This window comes from Peromyscus californicus, unplaced genomic scaffold (genome assembly GCF_007827085.1).
Source record: "Peromyscus californicus insignis strain IS unplaced genomic scaffold, ASM782708v3 Scaffold_7__1_contigs__length_154581171, whole genome shotgun sequence".
NCBI lineage: Eukaryota > Metazoa > Chordata > Mammalia > Rodentia > Cricetidae > Peromyscus > Peromyscus californicus.
In genome coordinates, this window is record NW_026294595.1 from 130287476 (window position 1) to 130301217 (window position 13742).

Consider the following 13742-nt stretch of genomic DNA (forward strand, 5'->3'; position numbering starts at 1 on the left):
AGCACCCACATCGAGGCTTACAACCATCTGCAACTCCAGGTCTAGGAATCTGAAGTCCTCTTCTGGCCTCCTCAGCACCAGGCACATACAGGTAAAATTTATATATATAATAAAATTTGCCGGGCGGTGGTGGCGCAGCCGGGCGGTGGTGGCGCAGCCGGGCGGTGGTGGCGTAGCCGGGCGGTGGTGGCGTAGCCGGGCGGTGGTGGCTCACGCCTTTAATCCCAGCACTCAGGAGGCACAGCCAGGTGGATCTCTGTGAGTTCGAGGCCAGCCTGGGCTACCAAGTGAGTTCCAGGAAAAGGCGCAAAGCTACACAGAGAAACCCTGTCTCGAAAAACCAAAAAAAAAAAAAAAAAAAAAAAAATTTAAAAATCTAATTTTTTAAAAGATCTGCTCAGGGGCCAGGAGATGGATGCTCAGTCAGTAAAATGCTTGTCATTCAAGCCTTTTGGATCCTCGGCACCTACACTCATCATTTGAGGTTTAAACACCTTTTTTTTTTTTTTCCCTTTGTTAAATCATTTGATAAGCTGCAGGTATCAAAACATTCTAAGGAGCTTAGGAGGAGGAGGAGAGGGAAGTGATGTAATTGTATTTCAATTTTTAAAAATTGCAAATAAAACATTTAAATATTTTAATATTTTAGAAACATCTAAACAGTTCAATGTTTTATTTAAAAAAGAAAGAAAGCACTCAGGAGACAGAGACAGGAGGATCTCTATAAGTTTGAGGTCTACATAGTGAGTTCCAGGACAGCCAGAGCTACATAGTGAGACTGTCTCAAAAGCAAAAACAACAATAAAAACCACCAACAAAAAAAAAAAAAAAAACCAAAGAAAGAAAGATAAAAGAATACATTGGCTTATGTACCTACAAAGGCTATACACACTGCCAAGATGTTTAAATTTGTCCCCTATGTGACGAGAGCACTCGGAGGTTTGTAGCATCCAAGGGACATGATCAGATGCAGGGCTTAGGAAGAAGGCCTCTGGCTGCCTGCAATGGGAACAGCCAAGAATTCCTTCAGAAGGGACTTGCAATAAGCAGAAATGATGTCGGAAGTGAGGCAATGGATCAGCCACAGTAAGACCTGGAGATATCCGAAGCATGGAACCGACAAGCCAAGGACATGCAGGGAATGAGGCAGAAATCGAGGCTGACTAAGAATTCAGCTTAGGAGGCTCAACTGATGCTGGTGACGTCAGATGCGAGGCAGGAAGGATGTTTTCATGGAGCGGTTTGTCCTGACTCGGGAGAGTGAGACTTATTTGGAAGAAGCGTTGGCAGTTCCTGAAAGGTGAGCTGGGAAATGACTCTGGCTGGCTATATCTGTCGCTAGCACATCCACCATGCAGTCGCCTCTACTCACGTTATGACTATGGAACAGGGGATATCAAGAGAAGCCAGGCAAAAGAAATAAGAAGGACCAGAGGGGAAACCTGGTCCCTTGACTGAGCGCTAAGTGAGGAGCATTCAGCATGAGGGGCATTTAAGGAGGGGTGTTTGTGGAGTGTGAGCACCCTGAGGCAGCCAAGTACCTGCCCCCATGTGTGTGGGGGTGCGTGTGTCTATCATGGCCTCCATGTGGGAGATGGTTCTCTCCTTCCACCTTGTGGGTCATGGGGTTAGAACTCAAACCGTCTGGCTTGGCACCAAGGACCCTCACTTGCTGAGCCATCTTCTCACTGGTCCCCAGCAAGGGCTTTGGAAAAAATGGAATAAAGTCACTGTTCCTCATATAAATTATTTGAGTAGGGGCATCCAGCTAAATAAATGTAACTTAAAAGACGCAGGCAGAAAGGGGGAGACTATTGCAGTAAATTGAAAACAACAAAGAGATCAAATTCATTTTTTTTACCTACCTGGTGAAGAACTATTTGCTGAAAGCCTATTTTATACAGAGTTCCCTTTCTTTCTTCCTTTTTTCCCCTTTCTTCCTTTTTTTCTTTTTTTTTTTTTGTGTGTGGGGGAGGGGTTGGAGACAAGGTTTCTCTGTGTAACAGCCCTGACTGTCCTGAAACCCACTCTGTAGACCAGGCTGGCCTCCAGCTCAGAGATCTGCCTGCCTCTGCCTCTCGAGTACCGGGATTAAAGGTGTGCGCCACCACTGTCTGGCTTAGACTACATTTCTGATGCTTTAGAAATATAAGACCTCGGGAACTCTCAATCTGTAACTGAAGGTAAAAACACACTAGAGAGAAATGACCAAGCACACAGGGAGTTTCATGCTGCAATTCATTTCAAATACAGAAAGGCTTATCAATCCTCTTTTAAGGATTCCAGGTAAAATGAAGTGGGTCTAGGCAGAGCCTGGGGGTGCAAGCTCCCCCAGAGGCTGAGGCAGGAGGATCAAAGTTCAAGGTCTGCCTGGGTACGGAAGAAGCTCAAAGCCAACTCGGGCATTAGCAAGACCCTGTTCTAAAAATAAAAAGCAAAAAGGAAGGCTGGGAACCTAGATCAATGATCGACTCATTTAGCATGCTCAAGGCACTGGATTGGCTATCCAGCACTGAGGGGTGGGAGAGCGGCCCAGGGAGTCACTCAGAAGGAAAAGTGACAGCCATCAGACTAGTGTTCTGGGTGCAGGTGTTCACTGGGGGCTGGCAAACTGCAAAATACCTCTTCCAATGCTCCTGTCGGCTTTTAAGGACTGAAGGTTGGAACTCATGGGTACAGGGAGTGTACCTTAGGGGTACATCCTCTGTGGGCTCAGCTCAAATTCATGAGCCAACTCCCAATGAAAAAACTACTTTGTCTTAAGAATTTAACTTTGGGGCTAGAGAGATAGCTCAGCAGTTAAGAATGCCCCTGCTCTTCCAAAGGACCTGAGTTCAGTACCCAGCATCTGTCAGGCGGCTCACAACCACCCGATACTGCAGCTTCAGGGGATCTGACACTCTCTTCTGACCTCTGTGGACACAGCTGGCACACCCACACCCTACCTCCACACACATACATACACAAACTTTCACAGTCTAAAAATGTATCTTTCTCCTAATATCTACTCTAATACCTGAGTATCCAACTCCAATAGCTCAGGCCATTTGAAAACCTTCAAGGGAAGGACTGATATCTAAGAACAAACACATATTCTTATTTTCATGGCTTCCAGCCCAAAGTGTTCTTTGCTCACACTCACATCATTCATATTTATGGCAAAAAGATTATCTTTAATACAGTTCCTTCAAAACCTTTGACACTGAGTTTTAATTCTGACCTTGAGACACAAAGCACAGCACAGTAAAACAGGAGTTTAAGATTTTTTTTTCTTCTTTTTTTTAAGTGCTAGGGATTACACTCAGTCCACATGGGTGCTAGGCAAGCCTTCTGCCACTGAGTTACATCCCTGACTGTCTCTGGAAATCTTTATGGGGAGGGAGGAGATGGGGGAGACTTGGAAGGTTGGAAGGAGATTCTCAGAAAATCTAAGCCTTGTTAATATCCAAATCCCACTTTTGAAAGATAAAATGCCCTATTATAAGCTAGGGCTTACAAATCAATCCATTCAGTAGAAAATAGAAACATAAAAATTGACAGGAGGAGACAGGTAAGATGGTGGGAGAGCTGAGGCCTGCAAGTTGTCCTCTGACCTCCACACACACACTGTGGCATGTGCACACCTGTACACATATGCACAGGCACTCACACAAGTAAATGTAATTTTAAAAAACCACAGTAAAGGAAACCAGTTTTTCTCCCCAAAACTAAAACCGCAGACAAATATCCTCAGAATAAAAAGGGCATCTCTGTGCCCCATCTTCCCCAATACCTATCCCAGGCCTCCAGAACTGTCCGTTTTCCTTCTTCAGATATTTACGATTAGGCCAACAGGTAATTATAAGCACCCTGGAGACTACGAAGAGGGATACGGATGGTCCTGACCCTCTGGAATTCATCTAGAAGATAGTCAACATGCATGGACAACCATGACATAAGAGAGAAGGAATAAAGGCCCAAAGAAGGCCACATAAATTACTATGGTTCTTGCAGCAAGGGAGGACTGGATTGGTCCCATTCTGGTAGAGGCACTGGGCATGGGCTATGAGGACACTCTAATGCACACACTGAATGAAGGAAAGACACCAGACAGGAACAGGAACAGCAAGGCAAAGGCTTGGCTGGAGGCAAGGGAAGGTGAATCTCACTAAGTGCTTGGTAAATGCCAGGCATGTGTGCTAGAAGCTTCTCGTGCTTAAGGCTCAAGAAGCACTGCAGGAAATGAGTTTGGAGCAGTTGACACAGACTACAGTGTGACCAGAGAGGATTCTACAATGCAAGACCCTGGGTCTGACCAGCAAAGTTCACCAAGGAGACCAGTTTGCACCAGAGCTTTCTACCCACTCTTCCCTCTTTCATCTCATCGAGCAGCTCGGACACAGAGAGCAGAGGACCAGGCAGTGACAGGAGGGTCGTTCTCACTCTAGAACACTGCTAGCAAGAAGTCATCTAGCTCAAGTCTTCCTGAGGCAACCTGAGTGTAGGAACCACTGATGAGGATGAATTGTAATTCCTTAACTATAGCCTAGCCCCACCCCTTCCCACCTGGGCTTGGAAAGCTTCAACCTGCTCAGTGAAAGCCATAAGGTGGAGATGTCTGGCGGAGCAGAGCTGACAGGAAGCCGTTTCACCAGCCTAGGGTTACGTTAGCACGCTGAGCCACTGCTTTGAGCTAATTCGTGTTTGTTTTTGAAGTTTGGTTGAAATGTCACAAATGGAAAATTTAAGTAAAGCACCCAGTTAGCCCCAAGACTGGACACACCTGGTGCAAACCCAGCAAAAGAAACTTACTTCATTAGTAGGAGAGGCAGAGGGAAATTTACATCTGAAATCTGCCTGCAGCAGGAGAAAGCACTGAGGCCAAAGGGCTGTCTGTTTTCACAGCTGTGTCAAGTCCTGGTTCTCACTCCTACCAACACTCAGGACTGCGGCAAGGGCCCAAGGAAAAATGGTCTCGAGCCCTTCAGCTGCAACTCGGCTCACAAAGGTTTTTAAGAACCAGTTAATGAAATAAAACAAGACCAGATGAGGTGATATAATGAACTTTATTTCCACAGCTAATTTATATGTTTAAATCCCAAATATTGAAATATTGGTGTTTTTTTTTCCTTTTAAAAAGTCAGAACACTAAATTATCGATGTGATTTTTGTAACCTCAAATTTAGCAGTTGCTTTTTGTACTGGCTTCACCAATGACACATGAGTCTGCGCCATGGGCCACCACAGCTGGGCTTCTTAGAAGCCGATGGAAAGCCAAATTTCCCCTTGTAGGAGACCAGAACTCGAATACCAAATGAGCTCTTGATTGGAATTCTAGTTTCAAAGGATTCTTGATTAGAATTTCTGACTCGTCATCAGTTTCAAAAGGCACTTCTGGCTCTTGAGCTTGGCCACACCCATCCACTCAAAGTAATGGCTTCTAAGGATTCTTTGGCATGAGAAAAACCACCACAACACTGACTGGCTTTATAAGTTGTACTTTTTTTCTGTGACTTTCCTTACAGAAGTATACCTGGAACGCCAAATAACACAGAAAGATTTGCAAATTACCACCTTGCAATCTGGATCTTCTCGCAGCTGAAAAGAAACACGGCAGCCATGTAGCCAGCACTGGACCTGCTTCTGTGTGCACTGGAGCACAGGGACGTCAAGGCTTGTCCACTGTGACAGCACCAGGCCAGACTCTACCATTCCCTCTACTGCTTTTCTCAAGTCACATGTCCCACTGCTGCAGGCTGTACACTAAGCCTGAAAGCCCCTCTACCTGCACACACTCACAAAATGCAAGGAGTTAATATACAACTGCCTTTCCTACAGAAAAGGTGCCTGTTTATACCATCAAGATAGAAAGGGGGGAGGTGTCAGATACAATAAAAAGCAAGAACAGTAATTACCCAATTCTTCTAAATTTCTGTTTTTAAAACACCACCTTGCATTTACAGTTCTTATAACTAAGCCAGAGCTTGGGCATTTCTCTTCACAACGGTAATTTAGGAGCCTCTACTAGGGGAATCACTAACATCTTGCTATTTTAAAATACGGCTGTCACCTCCCACACCCCTATTGACACAGGCATAACCTGGAAGCTTTGTTAGGAGAGTGGACATGCTAAAATGGGTACGATGGTGGACACCTGAAGGGATGTGGGAGCAAAAGGACCACTAGAGACCCAAGGTCATCCTTGGCTATGTAGTGAGTTCAAGGTCAGTCTGGGTTACATGAGATCCTGTGGAAGAGAGAGACAGAGGAGAGAAAAATCTCTCAGGGCTGAGGCTAGGGCTCAGCCAAGAGAGTGCTTGTCTAGCATGCTGGGTTCACTCCCAACACAACATAAAACAGGGGGTGATGGTGCACACTTACAATTGTGGCATTCGGGAGGTGGAGACAAGAGAATCAGAAGTTTAAGGTCATCCTGGGTTACACAGTGAGTTCAAGGCCAGCCTGGGATACTCTGGAAAAGAGACAGAGAGAAAGGAAAGAAGGGAGGGAGGGAGGGAGGGAGGAAAAGCATATTCCCTGGCCCTGGTCAGAAATGCTGAATCACATCTGTACTTTATCAAGGTCACCAGATGAACTGTAGGTACACTAAAAGGAGGAACATTATACTGCCCTATAGGATGGCACAGTATCTAGAACAATCCAAATAGACAAAAGAGTGGAGAAAAAAATTCAAAGACTCCTGAGGACTGTACCAGAAAGGAATGAATCAAGTTCCATTTATCTACTAAGTTACCTTAAAACAGGATATACTAGCATCATGGTGCACACTTTTTATCCCGGTACTTGGGAGGCAGCAGAGGTGGATCTCTGTGAATAAGAGGCCAGCCTGGTCCACATAGTAAGTTCTAGGCCAGCTAGAGCTATCTAATGAGACCCTGTCTCAAACAAACAAATAAGCAAACAAACAAACAGAATATAGCAGAGGCTGAAGTTTACCATATGCCCTCACTCAGCTCATCCTCCTTATCCATTTGATGTCACCACACAAGCAAACAATAGAACGGAACAGTCTCCTGCTCTCATAGCTTACGATGGAGGAGGGAGGTCACACACAAAGGCGCAAATGTCAGCTGCTGTTACATAGGGAAGAGAAAATCAGTGGGAGAGGGTGGAATTAAAAACTCCTGTGGTCCGGGAGTCAGCAATTTCGGGATTATTAGGCTATTTAGGACAGGACAGCTGTGGCTCACATGGTTCTAGTGTCCCACTGCCAGCGGAGTTCAGTCAACAGAGATAAGCAAAGCAGGTTCATTTAATGAAAGAGTCACTAACGCAACCCCTGGCAGTCCGCGCGCGCGGGCGGGCTCTGGCAGGGATTACTGGCCATCATTAATAGGTTGAGCAGAGATGCCAACACCACTCGAGTCCATGTGTCCAGAACTGAGTAGTAAACACTTGAGGATGTAGAAAATCCAGCTTATGAGTCGCTCGGTCTGCTGACCTCCCTCTGGACTGCAAAGAAAGCCAGCAGGCATGACAGTGGGAGGAATGCAACAGAAACCTAAGAGGAGAGTTGTAAACAGAGCTCAGTATGCGGCCAGAGATGGCTCAGTGGTTAAGAGTACCACTTGTTCTTCAAGAGGACCTGGGTTCGGTTCCCAGCACCCACATGGTGGCTCACAACTGTATCATTGAAGGGATTAGAGGGCTCCTGCATCTACACAGCACACATACATACACCCAGGAACACACATATACACATTAAAGAGTGCAAGCACCCACTTGTGACTTCAAGGCAGACAGTGACAGTAACAGCTACAGCTGATGTTTCATTTTCTCAGAATGAACAGAAATGCCAATGGCATGTAAATGTCCATAAAGATACTTAAAGGCAGACCCATGTTTACGGTGCTTCCTACACTATAGTTCCTTCAAAGACACAAGAAAACCCTTAACCCAGGATCCCAGGAGTAAGCCATCACCTACATGCATGGTATTAAGTCTGAAAGGTTGCAATTTTACACAGAGAACACGTACACGAGGTTAACAGACAACAGCATAGGAGTCTGTGAACATGGGCACTGTAATACAGGTCAGCATGACTGAACACCCATGCAGCATGGAAAGACCTCCAAAACAATGCTGCGTTAAACAGAGAGTTGCATGGAAGTACAGAAAGAATGAGATCATGTATGATAAAACATACACACACGCATAAAACCACTTATTTTCTATAGCTAGCAGTCATTTTACACACACACACACACACACACACACACACACACACACACACACACGCACACAACCGTAAGTTCTATATTCTCCTTTCTCAGGCTAATTACTAAATTTTCTAAAGTATTTATTTTCAATGAGTATTTTGCCAAAATCTTCTAGGTTGCTAGTGACCAGAGTTTTCTTTAGGTCCTAGGACAGCAGACCCTATCCTAGGATCTTCCCATAAGGACTGACTTAGAGAGTCAGGTATGGTGGTACAAGCCTATAATCCTCGCACTTAGGAAGTGGAGGCAGGAGAATCAGGAGTTCAAAGCTTTATAGCAAGCCCATGGCCAGCATATATGAGTCCATGTCTCAAAAAAATCAAAACCAATCAACCAATCAACCAAAGAACTTAAAAGGGGATCTAATTCAAACACTGAATAATGTCAAAGGCAGTGTCCTTAAACTAGATTAACATTTGTTCCCCATTCCATCCTCTCTATCACCATATCCTATCTACTTCTGTATGCAAGATGTCCTCATACCAACAAACCACAATAATGTGCACAAACCCATAAAGTATCTGTGGTATGTCAGGCTTCCAAGAGGCAAAAAAAAGGACTATAGCTGAACTGCCTCTTTGACATTAGGCAACATTTCACAGAAATCCAAAAGCAAAGGCACCCTAAAACAGAAAGAACCCCAGACTCAGGTCAGACCTTCTTTCATCACAGTTGCCCGGGATCGGCATCTGCAGGCAAGCGCTTACCCCCATAACTCTGCCTCGCTGCTCCACGTCTTCCCACATAAAATGAACTATGATCCGGCACATGTATTTTCCAGTTCGGCCTTCCTGCTTCATTCGGACTAGACACATCCTAAGTAAAAGCAAAAAAGAGTGGCTGGGTGACTACATTTTTTTCACACGATTTATAGAAGAATGATTTTAACACGGCACACTGAATCAAAAACTCAGCTGGTCTTTAACTCAGCTATAATACAGACACTGTGAGAAGAAAAAAAAAGTCCATCTGGCTAGGCGGTGGTGGAGCACGCCTTTAATCCCAGCACTCGGGAGGCAGAGGCAGGTGGATCTTTGTGAGTTCAAGACCAGCCTGGTCTACAGAGCGAGATCCAGGAAAAGGCGCAAAGCTACACAGAGAAACCCTGTCTCAAAAAACAAAACAACAAAAAAAAAAAACCAAAAAAAAGTCCATCTGAAGTGTGCAGTTGAAAAAAACTTGTGCTAGGCAGTGATGGTGCATACCTTTAATCCCACCACTCGGGAGGCAGAAGCAGGTGGATCTCTGTGAGTTCCAGGACAGCCTGATCTACAGAGTGAGTTCCAGGACAACTTAGGCTACAAGGAGAAACCCTGTCTCAAAAAAAAATTTAAAAAAGCCAGGCGGTGGTGGTGCACACCTTTAATCCCAGCACTCGGGAGGCAGAGCTAGGTGGATCTCTGTGAGTTCGAGGCCAGCCTGCTTACAGAGCGAGTTCCAGGATAGGCTCCAAAGCTACACAGAGAAAAACAAAAAAAAGAAAGAAAAGAAAAAAATTTATATATCACACATGATAATGTAAGTACCATGAACCATGAAAACAGGGACATCTCAAAAGCCTCCCTCACAAATGGAGGAAATCATATGTGGTTGTTAGAAGAGAATCAAGTCTAAATTCTCCATTCAGCTGGGGAAAATATTTGTTCACCACTATAGAATTTTCTAAAGGTGGTCGAAGAATTTTCCTGTCTAGTACAGTAGCCGCTAGCTATTAGTACTTTAAATATGGCTACTCCAAGGATTTCACAGATACAGTAAGAAAAAGAATCACATTTTAAATATTGCTGTCACATTGAAATATTATTTCCTATGTTTAAACGAAATCTATTACTGAATTAATTTCAGGGGCTGGGAGATGGCTCAGTGAGTAAGAGCACTTGCTCTACAAACATGAAGCATGGAATTAGAATCCACGCACCCACATAAAAAGATACGTGTGGTTGGGCATGCCTGCAACTGTAGCGTTGGGGGCTGGAGACAGGTGGCGCCCGAGAGCTCCCTGGTCAGCTGGCTTAGTCCAAACAGTAAGCGTCAGGTGCAGAGCAACAGAAGAAACATAACATCTTCCTCCCGTCTCCCATGTGGTACATGTACCTGCACATTCATTCTTATGTACCCCAGCACCACCACCCTCCACATACCCCACACATTAAAAACTAGCATTCTCTTCAAAGTCACTTTCATTTCTTCTTTCTTTAAAAATGTAACTAGAAATGTAGAAAATTTTCAATTACATTTGTGGTGTGCATTCTACTTTTCTTAGCTAATGTTTGTTTGGCATACAGATCACTGAGAATACTATAATTATATTTTTATAATTATCAAGTTGTTCTCCCACTAGATGTAAATTCCATTGAAGGCAAAGATCAAGCTTGTTTTTGTTTGTTGTTGTTTTGTTTTGAGACAGGGTCTCAGTAAGTACCTCTGGTTGCCCTGGAACTCACTATGTAGACCAGGCTGGCCTCAAACTCAAGAGATCCACCTGCCTTTTCCTCCTGAGTGCTAGGACTACAGGCAAACACCACCATACTCAGCAAGAATTATGTCATTTTTATTAATTTAAAATATTATATTTAGGGGCAGGAGAAATGGCTCAATGGTTAAGAGCACATTCTACTCTTCCAGAAGACCCAAATTCAGTTCCTAGCACCCACATCAGGTGGCTCACAACTACCTGTAATTCAAGTTCCAGGGGTATCCGAGGCTTCTGGCCTCCTCATATACCAACACTCATACGCACATGTATATACATAATTAAAAATAATACAAATATTTTTAAGTATTGTATTTAATTATACAAAAGAATGTAATCAAGGTTACTAACTTTTCAAAGTAGTTCCTAACATTATTCTTATTACCATACTAATTTCTAATGTTTTGAACTAGATATTAAATGACTGCAACAGACTGGTCAACTGAAAGACAGTTCCTGCTATAATTTCAGAATATCTTATCCAATTCTATCTTCATACAAAATCTGCCCATTAAAATCCACTAAAAGGGGGCTGGAGAGATGGCTCAGCAGTTAAATGTATGTGTGTAGGATGAAATGAAGTCTTGAGTAAATGAAGTCCTGAGAGAATATATATATATTTTGACACGGGAATGGCCACATCTCAAGGATGCCCAGAACCTCAGACCCATGGCAAAGCTGTTACCCATGTGAGCCAGGCTCAAGAGAAATACAAAGCTTTTCTTGGGAGTCAAAGCATAGACAAGTATTGGTGTTCCACAAAGACTAGCAACTGCAACTTCCTCCTCCATAAACACCCTGAGACTCCTCAACTATACAGACCTCCTACTGAGACTAGCTAACCCCTCCCCTGCTGCTATACCTAATAAACACACTGAGGTTGCAAGCTGTGGAGACAGCAGTTCATTAGAGAACCCCACTGGATCCAGCTTCACTGGACATGTGTCTGTCCATCCTGATCCAGCTTCACTGTACATATGTCTGTCCGTTCGTCGTTCACTTACTGCCCCGAGTAGCCTGCATGTACTGCTATTGCAGAGAACCCAAGTTCAGTTACTAGCACCAACACTGAGTGGCTCACAGTGGCCTGTAACTGTAGCTCCAAGGGATCTTATACCCTCTTCTGGACTCCTTGGGTACCCACACACATACGCATAAATAAAAATAAATCTTTAAAAAGAAAACTAGCCAGGAGTAGTGGTATCTGCCTTTAGTCCCAGTAGAGGATCTCTGTAAGTTCAAGGACAGCCTGGTCTACACCTCAAGATCCTACCTTAAAAAAAAAGAAAAAGAAAAAGAAAAAGAAAAGAGAAGAGAAGCAGTGAACAGGTTCATGTTCAGAGCAGGCTATGAGGACACATATATGCAAATCCCAATACACGGGAGGTAGAGACAAGAGGATTGCAAATTCAAGGCCAGCCCGAGCTACAGAGCAAGACCCTGTCTCACTACACTCCTCTACAAGCAACGATGGAATGATTCCAATCTGACTTGCCTCAACACCTCTGTGAATGACTAAATTGGAAGAAGAAAACATACTTATCAAATGGGCAGATGACAAGCTGGGCAAGAGAACAAATATGCTACATGACCCAACCATGAACCAAAAATATCTCCACAAGTCTGTCTCAATGGGCTGCACCTTACAAGAATCTCAACAGGGGAAAAAAGGCCCAAAGGTCCACAATGTTTGAACCACACCTACCAATGTAAAAAAGCCTTTAAAGATGAAGGAAATAGAACATGCTCAATGCAAGTCAAGAGAGTAATGATGCTGACCCCAAATTAGTGTGCTTTCAGATGCAACTAAAATATATCCTCAAGTGTGTAAGGCAAGACTCTAAATCTGCTTGGAATAGCAGCATCTACCGATTCTAACTTTGAACATTGTATCTGAAGAAATGAGGTTACAGCCATATTAAAGAGTAAGTTCTGATCTATTGCACAGTAGTGTGACTACAGCAACAATAATGTAATATATTTGAAAATGGCTAGAAGAGAAGATTTTAAAAATCCTCACTCCACAGAAATAATATGAGATGATGGGTATGTTAATGACCTGGTTTGATTATAATACAATGTATATATGTGTTGAAATATTGTATAATCTATAAATATATACAATGATGGGCCAATTAAAAATAAAATTAAAATTAAGAAGACGAGAAAGAGAAAAAAGATGAGCGAGCAGGCTGGCAAGAGGTAAAGGCACTTGCCACCCAATTCTGATGGCCTGTCCAGTAGCTAAGTACCTAAAGATTTAAGTAATTGAACAGACAACTTCAAAAGGTAGAAAACTAGCTAGTTCACATAAGGAGAATAAATGTTTGGTGAACACGAAACCTTTTTTATTATTATTTATAGGCAGTTGTGAGCAGCCCAAGTTGAGTGCTGGAAATCAAATTCAGGTCCTTTGTGAAGGTCGTACCTCCCTTAACCACTGAGCATCCCTAAGCCTGAGCACACAGCTTTTTCTGACCAAAGGTTCACTGCTGATCTCAGTGGATCTGTTGGTATTTTCATTCATTAGCCTCTGACTCCAGTTAGTACCCAATGTAAGACCTTGAGACAATAATGACCAGGCTGTGAGAAAGACTGGACTACAGTATACAATAGAGAGCATATTTCAAAGGAGAAATGCACTGAGGGAAGTTCAACAGCATTTTCTTTATAAGGCTTTTTAAAAAGTTAATCAAATTGTTCTTGTCAGCCTCTCACCTGAAAAGACTCAATGTGTTCTGATGCTTAAGTGTCATAGGAGGCCAATTCATCAACAGCAATAGTGAGGTAATGGAATTCTTCATTTATTTGAAAATTCTGTAGTCTGTTACTACACCTGCCCTCTGGGGTTTAAAAGGCATGGATTTTTTCAGACCATAAACTTTCTAACTATATCAACATGAGGTGAAAGGTTTGGGGGTTCACAGCACAGCTTGTTCTATAGCCATTATAAGATAATGGTCAGCTCAATGTCATCTGTGCTACCAAGGTAATATACAATGAAGGTCCTCTCAAGCTGACTGACGAGTTAGCCCGTGAACGGAAACTGA

At 43.5% G+C, this 13742-nt stretch overlaps 1 protein-coding gene across 2 annotated transcripts in view; it reads right to left on the minus strand.

Moving 5' to 3' along the window:
- LOC128100791 (ubiquinol-cytochrome-c reductase complex assembly factor 1) overlaps positions 1–13742 on the minus strand; it is a 95096-nt gene that overhangs the window by 33603 nt on the left and 47751 nt on the right. For both annotated transcript variants that reach the window (XM_052723423.1, XM_052723424.1), the window contains one exon: positions 8927–9035. In XM_052723423.1, the coding sequence (XP_052579383.1) occupies positions 8927–9035 (109 nt within the window). The remainder of the gene's footprint in view (positions 1–8926; positions 9036–13742) is intronic.